The sequence below is a fragment of the Phocoena phocoena genome, chromosome 3 (assembly GCF_963924675.1).
Source record: "Phocoena phocoena chromosome 3, mPhoPho1.1, whole genome shotgun sequence".
Taxonomy (NCBI): Eukaryota; Metazoa; Chordata; class Mammalia; order Artiodactyla; family Phocoenidae; genus Phocoena; species Phocoena phocoena.
The window spans coordinates 43,181,681-43,204,936 of NC_089221.1; the positions used below are offsets into that span (position 1 = coordinate 43,181,681).

Below are 23,256 nucleotides of genomic sequence, written 5' to 3' on the forward strand. Positions count from 1 at the left end.
GAAAGAGGAGATACCACAACTGATACAATAGAAATATTACAAAGGATCGTGAGGCTACTGTGAACAATTATATGCCAACAAATTGGACAATCTAGAAGAGCTGGATAAATTCCTAGAAACATACAACCTACCAAGAATGAATCATGAAAAAACAGAAAATCTAACAGACCAGAGATTGAATCAGTAATCAAAAACCTCCCAACAAACAAAAGTCCAGGACCAGATGGCTTCACTGTGAATTCCACCAAACATTCAAGAATTAATACCAATCCTTCTCAAACTCTTCCAAAAAGTGAAAGAGGAATGAACACTTCCAAACTCATTTTACAAAGCCAGAATTACTCTGATACCAAACCCAGACAAAGACACACAAGAAAAGAAAATTATAGGCCAATGTCCCTGATGACCACAGATACAAAAATTCTCAACAAAGTATCAGCAACCCAAATTAAACAATACATTAGGACTCTCCTGGTGGCACAGTGGTTAAGAATCCACCTGCCAAAGCAGGGGACACAGGTCCAAGCTCTGGCCTGGGAAGACCCCACATGCCGCAGAGCAACTAAGCCCATGCGCCACCACTACTGAGCCTGCGCTCTAGAGCCCGCCAGCCACAACTACTGAAGCCTGCGTGCCTAGAGCCCGTGCTCTGCAACGAGAAGCCACCTCAGTGAGAAGTCCGCACACCACAACGAAGAGTGGCTCCTGCTCACCACAACTAGAGAAAGCCTGTGCACAGCAACAAAGACCCAACGCAGCCAAAAATAAATAAATTAAATAAATAAAATTTAAAAATACATTAAAAGGATTACACACCATTATCAAGTGAGATTTATTCCAGGGATGCAAGTATGGTTCAACGTGTACAAATCAATCAGTGTGATACACCACATTAACAAAATGAAGAATAAAAATCATATGATCATCTCAATGATGCAGAAGAAGCATTTTACAGTATTCAACATCAATTTATAATAAAAACTCTCAACAAACTGGGTATGGAGGGAATGTATCTCAACATAATAAAGGCCATATATGACAAACCCAGAGCTAACATCATATTCAATGGTGAAAAGCTGAAAACTTTTCCTCCAAGATCAGGAACAAGACAAGGATGTCCACTCTTGCCATTTTTATTCAACATAGTATTGTCCTAGCCAGAGCAATTAGGCAAGAAAAGAAATAAAAGCCATCCAAATTTGAAAGGAAGAAATAAAACTGCCTCTATCCATGGAGGATATAATACTATATATGGAAAACCAAAAAACTGTTAAAACTAATAGTCAAATTCAGAAAACTTGTGGGGTAAAATTTCAACATACAAAAACCTGTTGGTGTTTCTATACACTAATAACAAACTATGAGAAAGAGAAATTAAGGAAACAATCCCAAATGCCTTGGAATCAGAATTTCAAGGCATTTTTCACAGAAATAGAACAAACATTCCTAAAATGTGTATTGAAACATAAAAGACCCCAAACAGCCAAAGCAATCTTGGGAAAGAAGTACAAAGCTGGAGGCATCATACTTCCTGATTTTAAATTCTAATACAAGATATAGTAATCAAAGCAGTATGGTACTGGCAAAGTACAGACATATAGATCAATGGAACAGAGTGCCCAGAAATAAACCCATACATATACAGTCAATTAATTTATGACAAAGGAGTCAAGAATACACAATGGGGAAGGGACAGTTTCTTCAATAAATGGTGTTGGAAAAACTGGGAGACACATGCAAAAGAATGAAACTGGGCCCCTATCTTAAACCATATACAAAAATCAACTCTAAATGGATTAAAGGCTTGAATGTAAGACCTGAAACCATAAAACTCCTAGAAGGAAAAGGGGGGCGGGGGGAGGGTAAGCTCCTTGACATTGGTCTTGGCAGCGATTTTTTTATTTGACACCAAAGCAAAGGCAACAAAAGCAAAAATAAACAAATGGGACTACATCAAACTAAAAGACTTCTGCACAGTAAAGGAAACCATTAATGAAATGAACAGGCAACCTATAAAATGGGAGAAAATGTTTGCAAATCATATATTGGATAAGGAGTTACTAACCAAAATATATAAACAACTCATATAACTCAATAGCAAGAAAACAAACAATTCAATTAAAAAATGGGGGCTTCCCTGGTGGCACAGTGGTTGAGTCTGCCTGCCGATGCAGGGGACATGGGTTCGTGCCCCAGTCTGGGAAGATCCCACATGCCGTGGAGCGGCTAGGCCCACGAGCCCTGGCCGCTGAACCTGCGCGTCCAGAGCCTGTGCTCCACAATGGGAGAGGCCACAACAGTGAGAGGCCTGCGTACCGCAAAAAAAAAAAAAAAAAAAAAAAAAAAAAAAAAAAAAAAAAGGGCAGAGGACTAAATACGGGCATACCTTGGAGATATTTTGGGTTTGGTTACAGACCACTGCAATAAAGTGAATATTACAATAAAGGAAGTCACATGAATTTTTTGGTTTCCCAGTGCATATAAAAGTTACATTTACAATATATTTAGTATATTAAGTGTGCAATAGCATTATGTCTAAAAAAATACATACCTTAATTAAAAATACTTTATTGCTAAAAAATGTCAAAAATCATAGATCACCATAAAAATATAATAATAATGAAAAAGTTTGAAAATTGTGAGAACTTCTCAAATGTGACACAGAGATATGAAGTGAGCAAATGCTATTGGAAAAATGGTGCTGAAAGACTTGCTAAATGCAGGGTTGCCACAAACCTTCAATTTGCAAGAAAACGCAATATCTGCGAAGTGCAGTAAAATGAGGTATGCCTATAGGCTGTTATCCAAAGAAGACATACAAATGGCCAACAGGTACGTGTAAAAGTGATCAATATCACTAATTATCACGGGAGCACAAATCAAAAACAATGATAGTGCTTGCTTTGGCAGCACATATACTAAAACTGGAACAATACAGGGGCTTCCCCAGTGGCGCAGTGGTTAAGAATTCGCCTGCCAGTGCAGGGGACGGGTTCAATCCCTGGTCCGGGAAGATACCACATGCCGCAGAGCAACTAAGCCCGTGTGCCACAACTACTGAGCCTGCATTCTAGAGCCCATGAGCCACAACTACTGAGCCTGCATGCTGCAACTACTAAAGCCTGCGTGCCTAGAGCCTGTGCTCCACAACGAGAAGCCACTGCAATGAGAAGCCTGCGCACTGCAACGAAGAGTAGCCCCCACTCGCTGCAACTAAAGAAAGCCCGAGCGCAGCAACAAAGACCCAACACAGCCAAAAAAAAAGGAAAAGAAAAAGAAAACTGGAACAATACAGAAAATATTAGCATGGCCCCTGCACAGGATGACACACAATTCATGAAGCATTCCATATTTTTTCAGTATTCTGTAATAAGCCATAATGGAAAAGAATATGAAAGAGAATAAATATGTGTGTGTGTGTGTGTGTGTGTAACTGAATCACTTTACTATATACCAGAAATTAACACAGCACTGTAAATCAACTATACTACAATAAAAAATTAAATACAAAAACAAAACACAATGATATATCACACCTGTTAGAATGGCTATCATCAAAAAGATAAGAGATAACAAGTGTTCTTAAGGATGTGGAGAAAAGGGAACCGTGGTATATTGTTGGTGGGAACAGAAATTGGTGCAGCCACTATGGAGAATGGGATGGTGGTTGCTCAAAAATTTTTAAATAGAACTACCATATGACCCAGAAATCGCACTTCTGGGTATATATCCAAAGGACTATCTTGAAGAGACATCTGCATTATGTTCACAGCAGCATTATTTACAATAGCCAGGATATAGCAACAACCTATAAGTCCATCAACAGATAAACGGATTAAGATGTGGTAAATATATACAATGAAATATTATTCAGTCATGAGAAAGAAGGAAATCTTGCCATTTGTGACACGGATGGACCTTGAGGGCATTATGCTAAGTGAAATAAGTCAGACAGAAAAAGACAAATAGTGTATGATATCATTTGTATGTGGAATTTAAAAAAGCTAAATTCATAGAAACAGAAACCAGAATCCTGGTTATCAGAGGCTGGGGAGGTAGGGGAAATGGGGATATATTGGTCAAAGAGTACAAACTTCCAGTTATAAAATGAATAAGTTCTGGGGATCCAATGTATAGCATCATGATTATAGTTAATAATACTGCATTACTTGAAAGTTGCTAAGAAAGTAAATCTTAAATGTTCTCACCACAAAAAAGAAATGGAAATTATGTGATGGAGACGTTATCTAGTGCTATGGTGGTAATCGTTTTGCAATATATAAGTGCATCAAATAAACATGTTGTACACCTTAAACTTACACAGTGTTATATGTTAATTATATCTCAGTAAAGCTGGGGAAAAAAAGAGTTCAAAGTAAGGGAGCTGGAAAGAAAATTTTATATAAATAAATAAATATATATATGAAATCAACATCTTTCTTATATACCTATAATTGGTTAGAAGATATAAAGAGAAATTAAGAAGTCCATTCACAATAATAAAACAAGCATACATATAATACCTTTAACATATTTAACATACTGTTAAAGGTATTCCCAGGCCACAACTAGGAATAACATTAATAACATGACAAATTTATATTAAAATATTATAAAACTTCACTGTGGCAGCCATGTAAATGTACTACTCCGATATCCAAGTGAGAACCTGATGCAAGGCATGCAGTGAGCTGATAAACTCCAGCTGCAGCCTCTTTGGGCTGCGCTGTGCTGACCTTATCAAGAAGTCACATTTTCCCTGGGCAGCTCCTAGTCAATGACTGAGCAAAGCAGAGTACTTGGGCCTGACCACTTTTGCCCAACCCTAGACTCTGCAGGCAATCTTTGACAGAGCTTCACATTGGGTTGGCTAAGACTTTCTTAATCTATTCCTACCCAATCCTCCTTCTTTCCTTTTCTCCTTTTGTAGATTTGAGCTACAATATGGTCTGATGTAGCTACCTACTCCTGCTTGCCCTCCTCTTTCACAAATGCTCCCCTGCAAAATTTCTTATACTTCTAACGCCATTTTGATGGCTGCTTACTGATATTGGAAGTTGTTTAAGAAAGCAGACAGTGAGATGGGATTTGGGCATGGGATCAGTCATCACCCATCTCTGAATTACCATGTCAGCAATGCTTTAGCGATATCCCAAGGTTCTAACAGTGTTTTCACTGTCATTGCTTTTCTACAGATTCTATTGATTCAAAGAGGCTACAGCACCTCTGACCTCAACTTACCTTTTATGAGGGTGGTATCTGACTGCAGCAGCTCCATTATGAATCCTATTTTTAGGCAGGGAGGTATAGGACTACTCTTCCTCTACTCTATTAACCTAGGGACACAGAAGCCTAACTCTTAGTTCAGCCAATCCCAAATAAGGGAGAAGGAGGGTCTCATAGCCAACCAGAGAGAGTTATTTCTAGCTTAAAATAGAAGACTCTTCATGATCTAGCCTTTGCCTCTTTATCCGTGTCTCTTATTACTTCACCAATAAGTATTCTTTCACTTCAGCCATCCAAATTCTTGTAATTTCCTAAATGGGTCATGGTATCTCAGGCCTTAACTGTTTCTTAAACATATTGATCCCTTGTCCTGGCATTAACCCATTCCTCCAATTCTTCATTTAAAGAACTCCTTTTGGCCTTAAAATACTCTTATTTAGAACACTTCTCTGATTCCTAATTCTCATTTACATGCAATTCCTCTATACTACTATGCCTCTTGTGTATCTTCATACTGTGATCATTAATTCACAAAGCAGTCTTACAGCTCAACTGCAAGCTCCCGAAAGGCAGTGGGCCATGTCTTTTTGGACAATGCATGACATAATCACAGGCATTCATTTATTTTCATAATAAAGGACTCTTGGCCACGAAAGTGGTCAACATTCTACTTTAAATGGCTCTTCAGAATGATTTTGCTTTTTGCTAAGATTTACACGTTTTCGATAAGCTCTTTTCAATTTAACTGATCTTTCCTGTCTTCTGGAGCACTCAACGTCTATTACTTCTAAGATGCCTCGTGAAGCAACTTGTTAGTTGATTCTTCTGTAATTAAGGCAGGTGATACCACTGTTGTTTCTAACTTGTCAAATTAGAGTGAGTGAATATCCAGCTTTTTCCAATTAACCAACAAAAACTCTGAGTAAATTTCTTGAAAAACCTAAGATTATCTTTAACAGCTCTACTGAGATATAATTTACATATCTTTCACCCGTTTAAAGTGTACAGTTAAAAGTTTTTAGAATATTCCCAGAGTTGTACAACCATCACCACAATACCTTACTCCTTTCTATTGCCAAATAATATTCCATTGTACGGATATACCACATTTATTTATCCATTCATCAGTGATAGATATTTGGATTGTTTCCACCCTTTGACAACTATGAATATTGCTGCTATGAACATTCGTGTACAAGTTTTTGTATGAAAAATATGTCTTTTAAAGAACCCAGACATTTATACCATGATCAATGTGTAGTAAATTAAAGAAGACAGATTCCTTCACAAAGTGGTTTTAAAGAAGCCCCAAACCTCCAATCATTCTCAAACTGCCTACTTTATTCCTCTGAGAAGTCATATTAAGAAAGGAAGTAAGCAGAGGGGGAGAAGATAATTGAATACATAAGACAGGTACTTAGAAAGTAAAAAGAACTCCTATAAATCAACATGAAAAAAATAGAAAATGGGCAAAAGACTTGAAAAGGCACTTGACAAAAGAGGAAATCCAAATTGGCAATGAACATATAAAAAGGTGTTAACTTCATTAGCCACCAGGGAAATGCAAATTAAAAGCACAATACCACTACACACCCACCAGCAAGGCGAGATGAAAAAGAAAACAGAAGTGTTGATTGATGAAGACATGGAATGACTAGAACACTCGAACACTGCTGGTATGGACGTAAATTGGTACAACCATTTTGGAAAGCTGACTGGCAATATCTGCAAAAGTAGAATATATGCATACCCTTTGACCTACCAATTCCACTCCTAGGTTTATACTCAAGAGAAAGCAGGCATATAAGATATGTAAGACATAATCACAGGCATTCACCAAAAGATATGTAAGAGAATGAAGAGTGCTACAATAAACATAACGGTCGCAAATTGGAGACTACTCAAACGTCCCTTAAAAGGAAAAAGATAAACTGTGGTATAGTTATAAAATGAAATACTAATGAGAATGAATAAAATACACACAACAATATGGCTCAATATCACAATATAATGCTGATTGGAAGAAGCCAGACACAAAAGAATACATACTGTATATTCCAATTACAGTCAGTCAAAAAACAGACAAAATTAATCTTTGGGATTAGAAGTTAGAACAGGTGGTTATCTCTGCAGGGAGACAGCAATTGGTAGGGAGAATGAGAGGGACTTCTGGGGTGCTAGTAATTTCTGGTTTTGATCTGGGTGCTGGTTATCTGGTTTGTTCAGTTTGTGAAAATTTTGTGAGACTTTACTTTCTGAAAATACCTTTATTGTACTCTAACAGTTGAATGAGAGTATGGTGGGATTTAGAATTTTAAGTTAAAATAATTTATTCTGAGACCTCTGATGATACTACTATTGTCTTCTAACTTTCAGAGTTGTTAAAACGGCTGATACTACTCTGATTCCAGACCTTTTGTACAGACTTGTTCTTTGTCCCTGAAAGTTCTTCTCTTTATCCCTGGTGTAAAATTTCATAATGAGCTTTGGTGTGGGTCTTATTCACAATGCTGGGTATTTTGGGCCCTTACATCTAGAAACACATGCTCTTTAGTTCTGGGGAAATTTCTTAAATTATTTCTTTGATAATTTCCTCACCTCATTTCCTTTCTTCTCTATGAAACTATTTTTAGCTGGATATTGGGCCACCTGAATTAATTATCTATTTTCTCATCTTTTCTGTCCTATTTTTTTCCTTCCTCTCTCCCTCCCTCCCTCCCTCCCTCTTTCTCTCCCTCCCTCCCTTCCTTCTTTCTAACCATCCATCCATCTGTCCATCCATCCACCCATCCGTAATCTCTAGTCTTTTGGGGAAGTTAGCTTTATCTTCCAAATTTTCTTTGAATTCTTAATTTCTATTACATATTTTATTTCCAAGACCAACTTCCCATTTTTCCTTCCTTGCTTGGCATCCAAATATTGTTTCATGGATATCACTGTCTTTTGTTACTTTGAGGATGTAATTTTTTGGAATTTTGCTTTTGTTCCTTCTTATTATTTTTCCCTTTAAATTCCCTTTTAATCTTTCTTTCTTTTTTTTTTAATATTTATTTATTTGGTTGTGCCGGGTCTTCGTTGCAGCAAGCAGGCTCATTAGTTGTGGCATGCGAACTCTTGGTTGCGGCATGCATGTGGGATCTAGTTTCCTGACCAGGGATAGAACCCGGAACCCCTGCATTGGGAGCATGGAGTCTTAACCACTGCACCACCAGGGAGGTCCCCTTTTTTATCTTTCTTGTTTTATTTTTATGTAAGAGGTTTTCCACAAATATCTAGTGCTCTTTGTATGTTTGTTTATATTTAAAAGTGAAGCACTAAAAAAATGCATACTTAGTGGACATCTAAATGGTCTGATACAAGCAAGGTACCTGCCATTTCTTTGGTAGAACCCGAATATCTGAGACTCTAGGTCTTTCCTCTTAGGCTTACTTTCTCCTGAGAAGAATCCTCTATTACCCTATTCTATCAGCATTTTGGGAACCAAGGAATAAAGAAAAGAGAATTGGAGGGGTAGACGGTGGGGTATGGCCTCACCATTCAGCATATATACTTTCACTTAACCTGTTTTCAGACTAGAGGCTTATTCCTACCCTTTTGCTGTATCTGGCAAACCCAAGTCCAGAGAGTATCTGATTTAGTTTCTTCCATCTCTTGCTAGGTTGAAGAGGGAAAGGGGATGGATTATAGCTAATTATTCCTGATATAAACCTTCAAAGAATTCTCCCATTTTAAGCCCTTCTCCTTACCCTTGCTTTCAGAGTTAACCAGTTTTCTCCAAACACTCAGGCTTTCAAGAACTGTGTAGTTCAAACTGGCCTCCTCTCTACAGGTACTTACATTTCAGCTTTCTCTGCTTTGCTGTCAGTTACCAACCATGTATCAGTTTTTGAGCTTCTAAAAATCTGTTGCTCTCTCTCATTTGCTATTGTCTCTTCTATAGAGCCTCTTTGTGTTTGTTTTTTACATTTATTTTTTTAACGTAAATGTTTTAATGGGATTTAGAAAGGAGTGGATATAAACACATTTACTCTTAATAATTATTTATTGAGCACTCATTATATGCCAGAAGTATTATAGGCCTTGGGGACACAATAGTAATAGAGAAGTATAAAAAACAAAAAAAAATTTCTTTTCTCAGAGAGCTAACATTCTAGTTAAGGGAGACAGATACACAGGTAAAAAAAATAATACAGATATTTCTTACCATCCGAACTTTCACTACTCGAATTCAAGAACCAAAAAGATTCAGAAACAGTTCTAGGTAAGTCTCTTGTTATCTTAACATCTGCTACTTTTTATCTTAAACTCAGGAGCTAAGTTGATTAGAATAACAGATATGCCTCAATATTCCAACTAGTCAGAATCAAGAACTTAATAGATTTAGATGACCAGGGATACCTGCATATAAGATTTGGTAGTGATGAGGGCTCTAAAGAAAATAAGGAACAAGAAGGAGGTGTGAGAATGGGCAGGAAGTCAGGGAAGACCTCTCTAACGATACCAGCCATGTAGATACCTGAGAAAAAGACAACAACGTTTCACGTACAGGGAATCCTAAGTGCAAAAATTCTGAGCTAGGAGTGTGCTTGGCATTTTTGTGGAACAGCAAGGAAGACAGTGTGGTTGGAGTGGACTGAATGAGTGGGAAAGTAATAGGGGATGAAATAAAAGAGGAAGCCAGGAGTCAGATCATATAGGGCCTGTGGACTATGATAAAGACTTGCCTTTATTCTGAATGAGTTGGGAAACCATTAGAGGCTTTTGAAGGTTGTTTCAAAAACACCACTCCAGGGCTTCCCTGGTGGCGCAGTGGTTGAGAGTCTGCCTGCCAATGCAGGGTACACGGGTTCGTGCCCTGGTCCGGGAGGATCCCGCATGCCGTGGAACGGCTGGGCCCGTGAGCCATGGCCGCTGAGCCTGCGCGTCCAGAGCCTGTGCTCCGCAACGGGAGAGGCCACAACAGTGAGAGGCCCGTGTACCGCAAAAAAAAAAACCAAAAAACAAAAAAACAAAAAACACCATCCTAATTAGCCTGAAAAACAGCAATATTAAAAGAAAAAAACCCATAAGGGGAACAATGATGTTAATTACCAGTACTGTCCACATATATTTATATAACACTGACTGTGTTCTAAATAAGTCTCTGAAATTCTAGGGGTATGTTTCCTAGAGAATGAGTTCTTGATTTTTCAATTGCATTGTGACTTTAACTCCCAAGTAGAAATGACAAAGGGTACTGGTTATCCCTAACTGCAAGAAAACCACAGTAATTTCAACTGTACTCCTGTTTTTAGCTTAACAGCATTAATAAAAGTGGTCATCATAAAATCTACCAATACTTCTTTTATAGTAACAATAGTTAACTGAAGATCACATTATTGTAATTTATTAATTCTTTACTTGGGACAAATAGCTCACCTGGGACAAAAAATTCTGTTGGCATAAACCAATGAAACTCCAAATGAAATCCCAAGTGAATAGCCTTCAAGGTGACAAGAAAAATCAAGTAGAGAACGGACACTGTGCCTGTAAGGACAAATTCAGAAACCATTTATCAACTTTGTTTTACAGACTATTTCAAAATCAAGTTTTGTTTCTATATTCTCAGCATAGTTTGGAAAATTATTACCTTTGTTGTTTATGCCCACTAAAACCCAGGTAAGATCTAAAGAACAGAAAGAAGCTATGTGAGATATCAGAAGATAAAGCAAAAAACTATGTAGTAGGCCTAAGAAGAACTTATGACCTGAGTTTAGTGGAAGATACATGCAGAGAGTCCATTATAAAATTGTAAGGTTACATAGGAGAGAAAAAAACAACCTGAAACTGACTCTTATTCTTTGTATTGAAAGTATTAGAGGGGAATTCCCTGGCGGTCCAGTGGTTAGGACTTCTTGCTTTCACTGCTGAGAGCGCAGGTTCAATTGCTGGTCGGGGAACTTCAAGATCCCGCAAGCTGTATGGCGTGGCCAAAAAATAAAGAAATAAATAAAAAATTTTAAAATAAAAAGGAACGGGTGAAATTAACTTAAAAAAAAGTATTAGAGACAGTAAATAAGTTGGAAAAGTCTGTCAAAATATTTAGTATAAGAAAGAAAAAAGAAAGAAAAGTAGTAAATGTGGATTATAAACTTATTTGAGAAAGGCAATAAGCCACATAATCCATGAACAATCTGATCTACTATCTAGATGAAGTTTTGATTGAGCAGTACTACTTGCTAGATGGAAAGATGCCAGATTCCATTCACTTGTGTAAATGCCCACTTTATGCAGGGTAAAGTGGGCATTCAGAATTTCAGGATTTTTTAGTAGTCTAGATGTTAGAGGATTTAAGGAATTAAGTCCAGTCATTATGGAGTAGAGTCAAGAAATCCAGAAAGGTTTCTAGAGGAATTAGATTCTAATTTCTCTAAAGCAGCTTTATATAGTTTTAAAAGTGAAAGTACCAAGAAAAAGGGCAAAAGAAAAATATCCTTAAGGAGGTAGAGAATAATTAACCTGGTTAGAAGCCTAGTGATTGTTTTGCCCAACTGAGCAAATTCTTCTATAAGTTTACATGCTAACTTTTAAAGATCTGTTCCATGGGAAAGTCGGCAAGCAAATCAGGAAACCACAAATGAGCTATATAAGCTCTACTGTGGGTTTGGAGGTTAGCTGATTCAGAAAGGATGAATATAAGAGGCTAAAGCTTATATAACCACAACTCTTCATTTTCTGTGTGTGTCTGTGGTAGTCAGTCTTACAGTGAATCCTGTTGTGAGGCAGAGGTATAGAGAAATATCCTTACCTCCTCCTTTGGTCTTCTGAAAACCCAAAGCCACCTCCTTGATGTGATGAGTAATCTAATTATTTCATACTCTAGGCCGCCTACCAAGAGGTCAGAACTATAGGGAGGAGGTGAAATCCTATTATCTATTTAGGTTATCAATTCTTTATGAATGATATCCTTGTCTTTAGTTAACCAGATCTGAGCTTTCATAGGGGTTCTTTTTCTAAAACAGGTTTCACAAAAAGAAGTCTGTTCCTTTAAAGAGGCAATAGTGTTTTAAAAAGGAAAAAGCACAGAGGAAGAGAGCAGAAGCAGAATAAACCTAAGGAGCTTCAGCTAGAGAACAATATCCCAGGTTGAAAGTCAAGTGATAATTTTGTGCTATACTCTTAAATAGATACTATAGGAAAAAAATATTCCATAACCTCCCTTAGTAAGTTCTAATATTTCCAACCCTTAAAATTGAGAATTCCTAAATTATCCACTTTGGATCTCTCCTGCTGAAATCTTAGTTTACTTCCTCTAGCTGTTCTCTTAGAGGAAATGAGGAATAGTTGTTCAGTAAGGATAGAATGGAAACCACAGCAACTCATCCTTTTTTCTCTTTTTTTTAATTTGGTTGAACCGGGTCTTAGCTGTGGGAGTTGGGCTCCTTAGCTGCAGCTTGAGGGCTACTTAGTTTTGGCATGCAAACTCTCAGTTGCAGCATGCATGTGGGACCTAGTTCCCTGATCAGGGATCAAACCCAGGCCCCCTGCACTGGGAGCGTGGAGTCTTATCCACACTGTGCCACCAGGTAAGTCCTTTTTTTTTTTTTTTTAATGCACCCAGCAACTCATCTTAAAAAGGGACTTGGACTTGAAATGGTCATCTATATTTTTCTTTTTTTTTAAAGATGTTTTTTGATATGGACCATTTTTAAAGTCTTTATTGAATTTGTTACAATACTGCTTCTGTTTTATGTTTTGGTTTTTTTGGCTGCGAGGCATGTGGGATCTTAGCTCCCCCACTAGGGATTGAACCTGCTCCCCCTGTACTGGAAGGTGAAGTCTTAACCACTGGACTGCCAGGGAAGAGCCCATCTATATTTTTCTCTCTTCCAAACTCCATAAAGAAAACCAAAAAGCAGGGTAACATATGCATGAACAAATTAAACATAGATGAACAGGCCTGGAAGGTAAGTATTGATATTTCCCCAGTCAGACCATATTTCCACAGAATCCAGCATGTATTCTACTACACAGAGGCTCTATAACACAGTGCCTTGGCTTACCTAGGATATTAAATTTTGAAAAAAATGAAGGAGATTTGAAATTAAGCAGTGGCAGGAGGAGCCCCATGAGGTAAAAGGGCACTGTCTTGGACTTATTCCACCACTTTTCAAACTGCTGGAGTCCCGAGTCATTGGTGTAGAAAATCATAGAGCCATTGTCAGGATGGTCACCACTCCTGGCACTTGGACAAATCACTGCAATAGGGAAGCAACAGATTAGAGAAGGCAACAAAGAACAGAAAATTACTACCCCCAAGACTGACACTTGTTCTGCCAACCGCAATTTTTACCATGAATGCTAAGTTTCTTCTTTCTGGAAAAAAACAGAGGGTTATATTTAGATATATTAGGAACCCTTTTTATTTATTTTTATTATTTATTTTTATTGAAATATAGTTGATTTACAGTGTTGTGTTAGTTTCAGGTATACAACAATGCGATTCAGTTATTTATATATTCTTTTTCAGATTCTTTTCCATAATAGGTTATTAGAAGATATTGAGGGCTTCCCTGGTGGCGCAGTGGTTGGGAGTCTGCCTGTTGATGCGGGGGACACGGGTTCGTGCCCTGGTCCGGGAAGATCCCACATGCCATGGAGCGGCTGGGCCCGTGAGCCATGGCCGCCGAGCCTGCGCTCCGCAACGGGAGAGGCCACAGCAGTGAGAGGCCCATGTACCAAAAAAAAAAAAAAGAAGATATTGAATACAGTTCCCTGAGCTATACAGTAGGTCCTTGTTATCTATTTTATATATACTTATATTAGAAACCTTTTACCTATAAATAATTGAAGGTAGGAGAATGTTAGAAAATTTTGAGGTATAGCCTTAATTTCTACTTGAAATTATAAAATTATCCTACCAAATATCCTTTGGTCCCATTGCTAGAGAGAAAATACTGGGTTGGATGATATTTGATCCTATTTATATAATAATATAAGAAATATCATACAGGTAATTGTTCACTGTGCTAATAACCCACACAAAGGCCAAAGAACAGGTTTCTTCTAACAATAAACAAAATCTCTGGGTTTGGAATAAAAAGTGGACACCATCAAAACATCTGCCATGGTATTGCCAAAATCTAATTATTGCTTATAGCTTAAGAATCTTGAATTCCAGCAATCCACAGTAACTGTCCTGGACGTTTATCACAACTTGTAGCAGCTTAAGAGCCCAGATGATATCCAGAGAACTGGGAAGCGAGTAAAACGTATTTTTCCTAACACTGATCTTCTGTTAGCAGAGAGAATACAAATCATTCTCACTGTTTCTAGTTTCGTAATAGTACTTTTTCTAATAATCACCTCTTTGTAAAGAATGTTTAATGCTAGTGAAAAATGCTGACAATTTAATTCTCTATCCATTATTTCGCATACCACAAAACCAAACAATTTTCTTTCACCTTTTTTCTTAGCACTTTAACATGCACATTTTTCTTCTATGCTCTGGAGAGAAGTAAATTAACTTTAATTTTTGTGCTAATAACTGTGCTAATAATTACAGTGGTAAAGAGCACAGGCTATGGAAGTATATTGACTGAATAAAGAATCTTGACTCTGTCACTTAATAGTTATGTAACCTTGGGCAAGTCACTAACTTCTCTGTACCTTGGTTTCTGCATAGAAAATGAGAGAAAAGATCTACCTTATGGAGTTGCTGTAAAATATTTAGAACAATGCCTGCACACAGTAAGTATCCAATAAATGTGAGCTGTAATTTTAAATATTAACTGAGATGGACTGTTTCATACTCTATTTAATACACTTCAAAATAAACCAAAGAATCAAGAAGGGCTACCATCAACATATCACTATGCAAACTAAACTGACTTTGTTGATGGTGCTCTCCAAATTATCACTGTAATTGTGATATTTATGAACTCAACAATGAACTCTAGTGAAGAAATCCTATTAGATATTAATAAACTAGTTTTATCAATAGATATCAGAATAGCTATAGTAAAATGAATTTCTCTTTTAAGACAAGTTACTTGGTCTTTTGAAAATTCTGAGGTAAGGAACAGTGTGCAAGAGATACATGTTTAAATTATACTAAAATACTTTAGTATAATTATTGAAAAGTGTGTATGTGTGTGTTCACAGAAATAAAACCTGATACTTCACTCATTTTCTAGTGTTAATAAATGACAGGTTAATCAGTTTAATCAAGGGGTAAAATAAGACACTGAATAGAAAACATGGGAATGTACGCTTTATGAGAGGAGAAACTCTTGTCTGTCTATTATATCCCAGAGCCTAGAACAGTTCCTCACAGGTAACAGGCTTAATAAATATGCATTGAATGAATTGTCCTCTTAGTGATCAATGTGTACCTCCATGAAAATGCTATGAATTCAGTATCTCTGAAACTTAAACACATAAAAGCTTTAGGTGATGTTAGTTACACTGTTAACCAGGTTATTTTATCTTTTCTATTCACTCTTCCTATGACTGCCATATTGGATAAACCCATAGGCTACAAACGTTTATTTTTAATAAACTAATTAAAAGAAACTTTCCTAAGAAATTAAGGGTTTTTTTGGACAAATCTTTAATTTATTTTTCTGTATTTACTAACCTTGGTTCATTATTAGGAAATTTAGGCCACAGATTTGTATATCTTAAATATTACTAACTAAAACAATAAATATCTAAAACTAAGTTAACAAACTGAGAACTATGGTTCTAGGCTTCCAAAACAATTAGCAGTGATACAGGTTCTTCAAAATGTGTATTGATCATAGGCAAATATGGATACTATAGATGTGAGCTATAACTGTGGATTGAATAATATGAACTAAATATTGTTTAGCTCACATTAACACAAAATTTTGTGGAGTATTTTTTTTTTAAACATAGTGACTGCCAACAACTTAATAGTGGCTTACTTAACATAATGATTTTATGCTGGTCATTTACCTAAAATAAAGTTATAGGTTCTACCTTAGAGCATTTTTGAAGCGAGGTGATGAATAAAGAAACAAGCCAAACTTTCAATTCCAAACTACTTACCAGGGTTGCTATCGTTGGTGCTCAGTATTGCATCTGTGTCATTAATGTGATGAATAAAGTCTAAAAATTAAGGGGAAAATATAGTTTAATACTGAATGAAAGATGCTAAATCAGTCACCCTCTAAAGTCTTTTACTTATAAAAATCTTTTAAGATCTACTGTGTGGTAATATTACCTAGTACACTGAACAAAGGCTACTTCACTGTTAACATAGCTTTACCTTCTTCAGCTTTCTCTACTTACAGGAACAATGTCATTGGTGTCACAGTCCCACTGTGTTTTACATGATTGAAGATTTTTTAAAAAAACTACTCACAAGGCTGAATTTAGTTAAAAGCCCTGGAATAAAGACAGTGTGCACAATTTTTTTACCTATACGGACACTAATTTATATAAGTGTAGTTACATCTTACATAATAAAGTTCTAAAGTCTGCAAAAGGGGTAAAGCCAGTACTCATAACAGCTGAGTTTATCTGGAAAAACACTCAAAGTTTTTACAAAGTATAGGATGTGCTATTATAAACTGAAAGCTATATAGTAATTATTGCTCACAAGCACCATTAAGTAATACTAAAAGAAGTAGCAAAACAAAAAGCTAATGCAGATACCTGAGCATTCATGTCATTCTACAGTGAATGAGAGAATGGGTAAAGAATATGTTTTTACTTGCCTGAGGGAATTTATTTTATTCTGTTTGATGTTAACCTTTTATAACCTTAGTAAGCATTAATAAAAGTAATGTAAAACTTAAAAATAGGATGATAAAAAATGCTGAAGTTAAATATGTGAATTATTCATTCCATTGTACATTAAATATGTGAATTATATTGTAAGTTATATAAAAGTAAGTTAAATATGTGAATTATTCATCTCATTGTAAAGTAAGTTAAATATGTGAATTATTCATCTCCATTGTACGCCTCTCAAGATAGAATGAAAGAAGTAGTCTCGTGCTCTAGGTTTTTACAGTTATCTCCAGGGCTTATTAGTGATTTAAGATAGGAAGTTATGAATCTTTAAGGAATCCCTGGTGCCAAAGACTTACATAACGCTAGTAAAACCTTGATACCAAGTATACTGGGTTGAACTGTATTCTCCCCAAATCCATGTCCATCGGGAAACTCAGAATGTGACCATATTTGGAAACAGACTCTATGTAGAGATAATCAAGTTAACATTAGGTTATACTGGATTAGGATAGGCCCTAAATTTAGTGACTGGTGTCTTTAATAAGAACAGGAAATTTTGGACACAGAGACACTGAGGGGAGATGGCCATGTGAAGGCAGAAGCCGAAACTGGAGTGATACACCTACAACTCAAGGAATACCAAAGACTGCCAGCAGTCGATCACCAGAAACTAGAAAGAGGCAAGAAAGGCTTCTTCCCTAAAGGCTTCAGAGGGAGCAGAGAGCCCTACAGATACTTTGATTTTGGACTTCTAGTTTCCAGGACTGTGGGAGAGAACAAATTTCTCTTGTTTTAAGCCAAACAGTTCATGGTAATTTGTTACAGCAGCCCTAATACATCAAGGCTCAATGAGGACAGTATGAGAAAGAAAAACTCTAGGCCACTATCTCTTATGAAGAGACACAAAAGTTCTAAATAAAATATTACTCCCACTCCTCCCAAAAGTAAACTGAATCCAGTAAGAAAATTTAAAATAAACATCATGACTTAAAAACTAATTTAAGTTTGTCCCAGAATATAAGTATGATTTAAATATTATAAAATGTATTCACTTAATTATCCATATTAACAATTTAAAGGAGAAAAGCTTTACAATCATTTCAAGAGATGTAGATTAAGTATTTAATAAAATCCAGCACATATTAATAAAAATGCTTAAGAAAACAATAGGCTAGAACATCTCTGAATTACTAAAGGGTACAACCCTTTGATCCTACAACTAATGCAATATGTAATGGTGAAACATTAGAAAGATTTCCTCAGGAACAATATAAGGATGTCTACCAGCACTGCATCCATACAACTTTACAGTTAAAAAAAGCTAAATATATCTAGATGTATATATATGTAAACATATATACGTGTGTGCATGTGCCTGTGTGTATGTATGTACATATTAAATATAAATGTATGCATACAGATATGAATCATTCAAAAAATAATAACTAGAGAGGAAGAACTTTTCACTATTCATGGATGACATAACTACCTAAATAGAAAATCGAAAGTGAATCTACAAAATTATAAGCAATAAGAGTTCAACACATTTACTAGATTCAAGATAAATATTAAAAATTTAATTAGGTTCTTTTACTATAACAGCAACAAATAACCTGAATTTTTTATACTTAAAAACTATATCATGAAAAGCAAGAAAAACTACAATTCTGCAGCCTGTGGAAGGAAAACCATTCACAGAAAGATAGACAAACGAAAAGGCAGAGGACTATGTAACAGATGAAGGAACAAGAAAAACCCTCAGAAAAACAACTAAATGAAGTGGAGATAAGCAACCTTCCAGAAAAAGAACTCAGAATAATGATAGTGAAGATGATCCAGGAGCTTGGAAAAAGAATGGAGGCAAAGATCGAGAAGATGCAAGAAATGTTTAACAAAGACCTAGAAAAAGTGAAGAACAAACACCTAGAAGAATTAAAGAACAAACAGAGATGAACAATACAATAACTGAAATGAAAAATATACTAGAAGGAATCAATAGCAGAATAACTGAGGCAGAAGAATGGTAAGTGACCTGGAAGAGAGAATGGTGGAATTCACTGCCACGGAAGAGAATAAAGAAAAAAGAATGAAAAGAAATGAAGACAGCCTAAGAAACCTCTGGGACAACATTAAACGCAACAACATTCACATTATAGGGGTCTCAGAAGAAGAAAGAGAGAAAAGACGTGAGAAAATATTTGAAGAGCTTACAGTCAAAAACTTCCCTAACATAGAAAGAAAACAGCCCCCAAGTCCAGGAAGTGCAGAGAGTCCCAGACAGGATAACCAAGGAGAAACATGCCAAGACACATAGTAATCAAATTGACAAAAATTAAAGACAAAGAAAAATTATTAAAAGCAACTAAGGAAAAATGACAAATAACATACAAGGGAACTCCCATAACGTTAACAGCTGATTTCTCAGTAGAAACTCTACCAGCTAGAATGGAGTGGCACGTTGTATTTAAAGTGATGAAAGGGAAGAACCTACAACCAAGATTACTCTACCCAGCAAGGATCTCATTCAGATTGACAGAGAAATCAAAAGCTTTATAGACAAGCAGAAGCTGAGATAATTCGGCACCACAAAATCAACTCTCCAACAAATGCTAAAGGAACTTCTCTAACTGGGAAACACAAGACAAGACAGGGACTTACAAAAACAAACCCAAAACAATTGAGAAAATGGTAATAGGAACATACATATTTGATATTTACTTTAAATGAGAATGGATTAAATGCTCCAACCGAAAACACAGGCTTGCTGAATGGATACAAAAACAAGACCCATATATATGGTATCTACAAGAGACCCACTTCAGACCTAGGGACACATACAGACTGAAAGTGAGGGGATGCAAAAAGATATTCCATGCAAATGGAAATCAAAACAAAGCTGGAGTAGCAATACTCATACTAGATAAAACAGACTTTAAAATAAAGAATGTTGGGCTTCCCTGGTGGCGCAGTGGTTGAGAGTCCACCTGCCAATGCAGGGGACACAGGTTCGTGCCCCGGTCCGGGAATATTCCACATGCCGTGAAGCAGCTAGGCCCGTGAGCTATGGCCGCTGAGCCTGCGCGTCTGGAGCATGTGCTCCGCAATGGGAGAGGCCACAACAGTGAGAGGCCCACGTACCGCAAAAAAATAAAAATAACAAGAATGTTACAAGAGACAAGGAAGGACACTACATAATGATCAAGGGATCAATCCAAGAAGAAGATATAACAATTATAAATATATATGCAACCAACAGAGGAGGACCTCAACACATAAGGCAAATGCTAACAGCTATAAAAGATGAAATTGACAGCAACACAATCATAGTGGGGGACTTTAACACCTCACTTACACCAATGGACAGATCATCCAGACAGAAAATTAATAAGGAAACACAAGCTTTAAATGACAAAGTAGGCCACATAGATTTAATTGACATTTATAGTACATTCCATCAGAAAACAGCAGATTACACTTTGTTCTCAAGTGCACACGGAACACTCTCCAGGATAGATCACATCTTGGGTCACAGATCAAGCCACAGTAAATTTAAGAAAATTGAAATCACATCAAGCATCTTTTCCGACCACAACGTTGTGAGATTAGAAATAAATTACAGGGAAAAAAAACGTAAAAAACACAAACAGGATGTCCCTGGTGGTGCAGTGGTTAACAATCTGTCTGGCAATGCAGGAGACACAGGTTCGAGCCCTGGTCTGGGAAGATCCCACATGCCACGGAGCAACTAATCCATGAGCCACAACTACTGAGCCTGCGCTCTAGAGCCATGAGCCACAACTACTGAGCCTCTGTGCCACAACTACTGAGTCTGCGCTCTAGAGCATGTGCTATGTGACAAGAGAAGCCACTGCAATAGGAAGCCTGTGCACCGCAATGAAGAGTAGTCCCTGCTCTCCGCAACTAGAGAAAGCCTGCGCACAGCTATGAAAACCCAATGCTGCCAAAAATAAATAAATAAAATAAATAAATTAAAAAGAAAAAACACAAACACATGGAGGCTAAACAATACGTTACTAAAAAACCAAGAGATCACTAAAGAAACCAAAGAGAAAATCAAAAAATACCTAGAGACAAATGACAATGAAAACACGATGGCCCCAAAACCTATGGGATACAGCAAGAGCAGTTCTAAGAGGGAAGTTTATAGCACTACAATCCTACCTCAAGAAAAAACAAAAACCTCAAACAATCTAACCTTACACCTAAAAGAACCAGAGAAAGAAGAACAAACAAAATCCAAAATCAGTAGAAGAAATCATAAAGATCAGAGCAGAAATAAATGAAATAGAAACAAAGAAAACAATAGCAAAGATAAATGAAACTAAAAGCTGTTTTTTTGAGAAGATAAACAAAATTGATAAACCTTTAGCCAGACTCATCAAGAAAAAGAGGGAGAGGACTCAAATCAATAAAATTAGAAATGAAAATGGAGAAGTTACAATGTACACCACAGAAATACAAAGCATCATAAGAGACTACTACAAACAACTCTATGCCAATAAAATGGATAACCTGGAAGAAATGGACAAATTCTTAGAAAAGTATAACCTTCCAAGACTGAACCAGGAAGAAATATGAACAGACCAAGCACAAGTAATGAAATTGGAACTGTGATTAAAAATCTTGCAACAAACAAAACTGCAGGACCATATGGCTTCACAGATGAATTCTATCAAACATTTAGAGAAGAGCTAACACCCATCCTTCTCAAACTCTTCCAAAAAATTGCAGAGGAAGGAACACTCCCAAACTCATTCTACGAGGCCACCATCACTCTGATACCAAAACCAGACAGAGATACTACAAAAAAAGAAAATTACAGACCAATATCACTGATGAATATAGATGCAAAAATCCTCAACAAAATGCTAGCAAACAGAATCCAACAACATATTAAAAGGATCATACACCATGATCAAGTGGGATTTATCCCAGGGATGCAAGGATTCTTGCATTAATATGCAAATTAGTCAATGGGATACATCATATTAACAAATTGAAGAATAAAAGCCATATGATCATCTCAATACATGCATAAAAAGCTTTTGACAAAATTCAACACCCATTTATGATAAAAACTCTCCAGAAAGTGGGCACAGAGGGAACCTACCTCAACATAATAAAGGCCATATATGACAAACCCACAGCAAACATCATTCTCAATGGTGAAAAACTGAAGGCATTTCCTCTAACATCAGAAACAAGACAAGGATGTCCACTCTCGCCACTATTATTCAACATAGTTTTGGATGTCCTAGCCATGATAATCAAAGAAAAAGAAATAAAAGGAATACAAATTGGAAAAGAAGAAGTAAAACTATCACTGTTTGCAGATGACATGATACTATACATAGAGAATCCTAAAGATGCCACCAGAAAACTACTAGAGCTAATCAATGAATTTGGTAAAGTTGTAGGATACAAAATTAATGCACAGAAATCTCTTGCATTCCTATACACTAATGATGAGAAATCTGAAAGAGAAATTAAGGAAACACTCCCATTTACCACTGCAACAAAAAGAATAAAATACCTAGGAATAAACCTACCTAAGGAGACAAAAGACCTGTATGCAGAAAACTAAAAGACACTGATGAAAGAAATTAAAGATGATACAAACAGATGGAGAGATATACCATGTTCTTGGATTGGAAGAATCAACATTGTGGAAATGACTATACTACCCAAATCAATCTACAGATTCAATGCAATCCCTATCAAACTACCACTGGCATTTTTCACAGAACTAGAACAAAAAATTTCACAATTTGTATGGAAACACAAAAGATCCCGAATAGCCAAAGCAATCTTGAGAACGAAAGACGGAGCTGGAGGAATCAAGCTCCCTGACTTCAGACTATACTACAAAGCTACAGTAATCAAGATAGTATGGTACTGGCACAAAAACAGAAATACAGATCAATGGAACAGAACAGAAAGCCCAGAGATAAACCCACGCACATATGGTCACCTTATCTTTCATAAAGGAGGCAACAGTATACAATGGAGAAAAGACAGCCTCTTCAATAAGTGGTGCTGGGAAAACTGGACAGCTACATGTAAAAGAATGAAATTAGAACACTCCCTAACACTATACATAAAAATAAACTCAAAATGAATTAAAGACCTAAATGTAAGACCAGACACTATAACACTCTTAGAAGAAAACATAGGCACAACACTCTTTGACATATATCACAGCAAGATCCTTTTGACTCACCTCCTAGAGAAATGGAAATAAAAACAAAAATAAACAAATTGGACCTA

General features: G+C 36.5%; 1 protein-coding gene and 1 pseudogene across 3 annotated transcripts in view; one reads left to right on the forward strand and one right to left on the reverse strand.

The window, feature by feature from the left end:
* Positions 1 to 23,256, reverse strand: part of SLC38A9 (solute carrier family 38 member 9) — a 100,408-nt gene that overhangs the window by 24,015 nt on the left and 53,137 nt on the right. Inside the window, exons 8-10 of one of the 3 annotated variants that reach the window (XM_065873906.1) lie at positions 16,279 to 16,338; positions 13,269 to 13,463; positions 10,645 to 10,752 (exon numbers count right to left, since the gene is read on the reverse strand). In XM_065873906.1, coding sequence (XP_065729978.1) covers positions 10,645 to 10,752; positions 13,269 to 13,463; positions 16,279 to 16,338 — 363 coding nt within the window. The remainder of the gene's footprint in view (positions 1 to 10,644; positions 10,753 to 13,268; positions 13,464 to 16,278; positions 16,339 to 23,256) is intronic. The other 2 variants (XM_065873908.1, XM_065873909.1) reach the window with 2 other exon arrangements.
* On the forward strand, positions 3,272 to 3,356 carry LOC136121749 (U6 spliceosomal RNA; annotated as a pseudogene).